Genomic DNA, 6583 nt, shown 5'->3' on the forward strand with positions numbered 1-6583 from the left:
AAGAAAACCCGAAATCTTCGCCTTCCTGAATTTCCGCTTTACACCACTTCATCTCTCTTCCTGTCTCCATTCATCGTCACATGCCTTTAAGGTTTTCTGATAATAGTGTCTAGGATGACTGATGGTTTTCAGGTGTTTGTAGTGTTTTGCAAGAAACAGATAATGCAGGAATTGTTCCTAAAGTAGAAATATGAATGTCTTCTTCAGCATCCAATCTAAAAAACAGGTTGTTTATTTATAGATTTAAGAAAAAAATAGACAAATAAAAACAAAAGGAAACATCAGACAGACAGACTGCTGTCTGTCTGTTGTTACACTGGAATAACGAATGAGCTGTTGGAGTTATTTCAATAGGCTGTTGACAAAACAACATTTCCCTTGGGTAAGTATACAACTCTCAGTGCATCTTAGTGTGGTGAAGTCATGTTGTTGTCAAACATGTCCCACGTATAATGGGTGACACAGCTTTCAATTTTAAATTTAAGGCAACAGAATCAATCATATTAAAACAAATTGCTGATACAGACAGACTTGCGGTGGTACATCATGAATGCAAGCTATGGCTGAGCGGGTCAAGGTAGAAAGTGCATATGCTTGTCCGGACGGTAATCCGTCATATGCTGCAGATTGGCCAGGAGTAATGAGCCTTTACATTACAGTACACAGAGAGCTGATACTGCGGAGTGCTATTTTGCACAGTCAAATTACAGTTCGATTTTCACCTAACAAAGACTCAGCAACATTCACCAATCAATAGGTGTCAAAATGTCCCCCGCTTCTGATAATAGATCTGACAAGCACAAAAGGAAGTGTGCCAAATCTACAAGCATAAAGAATCAGCGGGTAAGGCAGGGGATGTAGAGGAAGGAGGGGTGAACGCAACGGGATGATGGAAAGCATCAGAGACGACATTAAAGATCAGAAGCTAGAGACACAGATTTCCTGTATTTTTTTTTTTTTTTTTAAAACAATAAAAATATCATACCCAGAACAGCTCTTATAATATATTCTCTCAACGATGTAAGGCATTGTGGCATCTGACAAATGTTCCCTTTCTATGTCTGCGAGCGGCCACAGTGTTTGTCAAAACAACAGAACCGAAATGATATTGCGAATAAATGAAGAGTGAAGCGCACCATGTCACCGAATTTCCCATTCCTGACATCTGTTGGGCTTAACAGATGCTCCGCTCTGCTGCCTACCCGGGCTTCCTCTCTGAGTCAGCCAGGCTCACCAGTAAGCCAAGGATCTGACTGGCTGTGGAAATTGAGCCTGATGGTAATTGATTGCACATAACTTGTGTGCTTCAATTAAAGAAAGTTAGTAGCGAGTGAGGAATTAAAAAAGTTTGAGAGCAGAAAAGACATGGCCATCCATATTTGTCACCGCAGCCTTCTTCAAGGTCAGTTCTCTGCCAGCAGGCGCCGGGAGGGGAGGGGGTGGTAAAAGGGGGAAGGCTGACAGAGCGAGGGCCAGCCTGACAGCTCAAAGGGGCTGATGGCTGGCTGAAGCAGACATTGAAGGACAGTTGGATGTAGGAAGAGTCTGGTGTCGCTGAAATCAGGGGGCGTGGTCCATGGATGGTCCAGAATCATTGTCATCAAAGTCCCGTGGGTCGATGGGGTCTGCCCTCGGCTCTGGAAGCCTGGAAGAGACAAAACACATTAAGAAGACATATCCCATCATTTCCAGTCCTTCCTTTCACAAACATTCGCATGAAGCCACACAAACATGCAACCTACTCACACACACACACACACCCTACACCACGCGCACATATTATGGAAATATAATAAACCTCTGTGAAATGTAATCAGCTTCAATCAAGCTACGCCTTAAGTAGAAATCATCCATTCTGTCGGTTTTATATTAGCAGCTCTGCGGTGACAGAGACAAAGTGGTAGCTAAATTGCAGGGACCTGTAGCAATCCGAGCCGAGCTGATAGATTCATTTTCACTGGAGACAGTCTACACTAATCATATGCTCTAATTGGACAATGTCATAAGGGTGATAGAGCACTGCTCCTCCCTCAGAAGCAGCTCTCCTGTAACTTCTCTCATTCCCCCCCTCCATCTTTCTTATTACGATTTTCCCCCTGAATGTTCAGTTCCACATCCATTTTCAAAAGACTGTATGTCAGCTTTTTGTAAACACACACTAACTGTATAGGGTTGCTGTTTAATTCAATGAGATTGAATGCGCTTCAGAGTTATGCCATTTCATTTCGCCATTCAAATGTGTCTTTTAAAACAGTCACTTCCTTTGACCTTGGACAGTTAGTTTGCATTTTTTGAAATGAATTTACTGTCATCTATCAGAGCAAGGCTCAACAAAGAGATTATTCCACATAAATCGCTGGTGTCATACAGTTTTATAGAGCACAAAATTGAGAAGAAGGACAAGTTAATTGCTATGACAGACTGCCTGAGTTTTTTGGTTTAAAAATGATATTAGGGACACTTCTAGTTCAGGGTGAGATTCGATGCAATTATCACAAAATAAAGCCGTGTGTGTATGTCGGCCTTTAAGTAGCAATGACAGCATGTAACCACAGCACAGATGCTTTGTTCACTGGTTATAACATTTGGAGGGAGAGTGGTTCATGACAACCATTGGAGCAAAAGGTAATTTGTATTTGCTCTTACACGAATGGTTAACAAAATGAATGAATCATTTCTAAGACGAGCACAACGAAGATTGGCAGAACACATACAAACACACAAAGAGTATACCATGAGTAAAGCGACTGGAGAGCTTCTAAGAGCAGTCAGAAGTGAGATGAGATAGTTAGCCATGGTGCTAAAAAGTCAGTTCAGTCCAGAAGGTTTATAACTTTTAGTTGAATGTAAAGTGTTCAGAGCAAAGGTATGAAAAAAGATAAAACTCCCACAATGTGCTTAGAACAAGACTTAGAGCCTAGAGCCATGTTTGACTCTGTCGGGCTGTACTAAATGCTAACACATCACATTATTCGCACTAAACACAAAGTTCAGCTGATGCCGAAGGTAATGTGATTAGTTTGCAGTTATTTGGTCATAAAGCGAAGTATTGGACAAATCAAAACTTAGACCTGATGGTGGTGCTGGATGAAAAGTTAAAGGATCTCTGAAGTTATTTCAATTCATCTCGAGGAGGAGAACATGGAGGTGGGTACCAAAATTTCATGGCAATCCATCCCATAGCTGGTGATACATTTCACTCAAAACCACAAAAGTGAACCTCATGTGAACCCCGCAGGAATCATCACAGGTACTGGGATGCAGCCTCTGGGGACTGTCAACATCTGCTGCTTCCAGGATTCAGAATAAACTTTGAAGCTTTAAAAACATATATAAAGTTTATGAAGCCATATAGAACATCTAATATTTTACATTTAGTGCATTCAAACTAAATTCAGTGGTTGAATGTGGTTAGCCATTTGTCAGGGTCCCCCACAGGGATGCATGCAAATGTTTTGTCAGATGCATTCTATTATTCATAGTTGTTAAACTTAACTAAAACTGCTAACTACACACAACCCAACCTCCTCTTCCTTCACCAAACAGTTTCATCACACCAGTTCTGGCTGAAACAAACTATATTTTCTAAAAACTTGAGTGAAATGAAAAGTAATAATTTTCTATCTATTTAATAATCTATCATGTGATATCTGAATTAAAAGGTTATCATGTTGTCCAGAGGAAAGAATCAGAAAATATCTCTACAGAATCCTTGATTCAAGGAAAACCTTCTTCTTAGTAGCTAATTAGTAAAATCCAGATTAACCTGTTGATTTTGTGTGTGGTATCTGATGATATTCTGTATGTGTGTGTGTGTGTGTGTGTGTGTGTGTGTGTGTGTGTGTGTGTGTTTCTATCTCCTATCTCTCAGACAAGGCAACATTTCCATCCATCTCTGCCTCTTCTCTCACACACTCAACACACTCACTTCAACACTATTCCACCTCTGACGTCTCACTTTCCCTACCGTTGTCATAGGCAGCACAATCTTTGAGAAAAATCCTACACGTTAGTGAGTAAGCAGCGATATCTTTCTGAGCCCTGCTCCCTGAGTATTCCTGTCTGACACACTTCTGCTGGCAGAAACAAAGAGCCGCTTCCTCTCCTGCACCTCCTCCAGGAGCACATCACCACAACACAAACTCACAACAGGGCATCTCATCAAAGAGCTGCCACGAACGTGTGCACGCGTGAATGTGCACACCTGTACCTATAAGCGGAAGCCTTGTTTGCCTTTGGAGTCCATAGTGGTCAAGCTATAAACAAAACTTTTAGTGGCAACAACGGAAACACACATAATCACACACCTTGGCATCAAGTGCCATCTTACTGACTGCCAAAATAAATGATAATGCTTGACAAAGCGTATACACACACACCCACACCCACACACCCACACACACACACCGAACGGGGTTACTTGCTGTATAGTTATATTATCTGAGAGATTAATTATTCAAAAGTGTTGTTCCCATTCACATTCTTGGCAAAGTTACCACTTGCACTTTCATCCACCACACAAGTTTTACTCAGTATTCAAATTGTCTACAGCATCACACAGGCTGTTCACTCTTTGTTGTCAGCACAGCACACTAAAGGCTGCATTGAGCTAAGCCCTGCGCTCTCACTCAGCTCCTTCCTGTCTGAGACGGTGTTTGGGGTAAAACGTTGGCAGACTTATTTGTATAAGGCAATTTCATCTTGCATCTCCAGTCAACCAAAACAGTCACCCTGCTCTTCGTAAAGAAAAAAACAAAAAAAAAAACAGAAAGTAATTACAAATATATTCATATGGCACAAAGAAAGGCCTCTACGATGGAGGCAAATGAACTATTTATATTCAGACGGTCCGTGCTAAGCCTTAGGACACATGGATGTAATAACTTATTTATTCTACCCACAGGAAAAAGGCCATTACTTGAGAGTGAGAGAGGCAGAGAGGGAGAGAGAGAATGGCAGCGGATGGGACAGAAAAGACAGAGTGAAGCTTCAACATGCAACAAAATGTCAGTGAGTAAGTGATAAATTCCCTACAAGTTAAAGCCCTTGCTTTGTTCTCTTTTTCTGTCTGTTCATCTTCCCTGGCCTAAGTAAAAGATCACTCTTCACTGTGTGTGTGTGTGTGTGTGTGTGTGTGTGTGTGTGTGTGTGTGTGTGTGTATGTGTGTATGTGTGTGTGTCTGACGACTGGGTTCTTTCTGTCCATGACTTATTCATAAGCTTTAATGCAGTCGATGTATTATTGATCAGGACCGATCATTGCCTCCTCCCCTTGGTGTGACCATGGTCTGTGGACAGGGATGAGCTGAGTGCTGGGATGCCTGCTGCAGAGCTCACTGTCTGGGCTTAAGTGAAACACACTGGCTGTGCAAATGGGTGATGGATAGACAACAGCCATGGTGTGGGGAAGTCTGGAACATTGTGTGTGTGTGTGTGTGTGTGTGAGGGAGAAAGTGGGAGAGATAAGAGTTAAGATAGGGCTGATAGAGTAGAACAAAGCTAATCTTACTAATGTGTCCTCCCTGAGTGAGAAAGAAAAGTTTCTCCAATAGCCCTAAAATGAACCCATCGCTCAAGGGAGAAAACCTCTGGCTCCCTGGGAGGAAAACAGAAGGAGAGAGTGTGCATGATGCTGCCTAGACTTTGACTTTTGTCTCTCTCATTCTATTCCCGTTTTGGCCTCAACCCCATGGAGCTCTCTGGGAGATAGAGGAGGGAGGGGTCCTCGCCCTGATTAAGTTTGAATTCCCTGCTCTTGGCAGAGAAGCTGCAGGACTCCTAAGTCATCATCTGGAAACACTCCCATCACGCTGTGGCAGCCTTGCGAGCTTGATCCAGCCTCATTGCCATATGAATAATCATACTGCAGTGGCTGGGATACGCTGAATGGGTTTGAGAGTGTGTGTGTGTGTGTGTGTGTGTGAGAAAAGATGGAGAGGGGGAAAAGGGAGGAGCTCAGGAGCAAACTGGGGTTTGCTGATAGGGGAGTGAGGTTCTTCTTGATTAAGCAAACAGGTTGAATGAGAATAAAGTTGTGTACATAGCACTGGTGGCAATCATCCGCAGGGGAAAGTAAGTATTGCAATTTACATTTCCAAACAGTGGTGATGCCATCTAAGCGTACTCCGTCACGTAACATGGCAGGGCCCATTTCTCAAGCCCCGGGGGCCTATGAGGTTTGGTCTAATGAGAGAGGATCCTTAATGGTTATTGATAGAGCCCACGAGGACAGACTCTTACCCTTACTCTCCAGCGAAGCAGTGCACTCTGCCACAACTTAATGAAGTAAAACTTGTCGCTTCTGCAGGATGATTTAACACTACAAACAGCTTTGCGATTTGAGATGTCTGTGATATGGAAAAATAGATTAAATAAAGGAGTGAGAGGGGGACAGAAAGGAGTGTAGAGCATTGACGACATGAACAAGGGAGAGTGACTGAAAAAAAACAGGTGCTGATTTGTAGATGGCAATCAAATGTAAAAAAAAAAAAAAGAAAAGACATAGGGTAGAATATTTTCAACAATTTACTATCTCAGGGCTAAAGCTCTGCTGGATCTAATTGGCTGTTGTCCTGGAAAGGTT

The 6583-nt window shown here is 42.4% G+C and overlaps 1 protein-coding gene across 1 annotated transcript in view; it reads right to left on the reverse strand.

The window, feature by feature from the left end:
• Positions 1-216: 216 nt before the first annotated feature.
• Positions 217-6583, reverse strand: part of trim44 (tripartite motif containing 44) — a 46341-nt gene continuing 39974 nt past the window's right edge. Inside the window, exon 6 of the mRNA XM_022754527.1 lies at positions 217-1645. Within this exon, the coding sequence (XP_022610248.1) occupies positions 1561-1645 (85 nt within the window). The 3' untranslated portion in view covers positions 217-1560. The remainder of the gene's footprint in view (positions 1646-6583) is intronic.

Source organism: Seriola dumerili, unplaced genomic scaffold (genome assembly GCF_002260705.1).
Source record: "Seriola dumerili isolate Sdu_G_001 unplaced genomic scaffold, Sdu_1.0 BDQW01000219.1, whole genome shotgun sequence".
NCBI classification, from domain to species: Eukaryota; Metazoa; Chordata; class Actinopteri; order Carangiformes; family Carangidae; genus Seriola; species Seriola dumerili.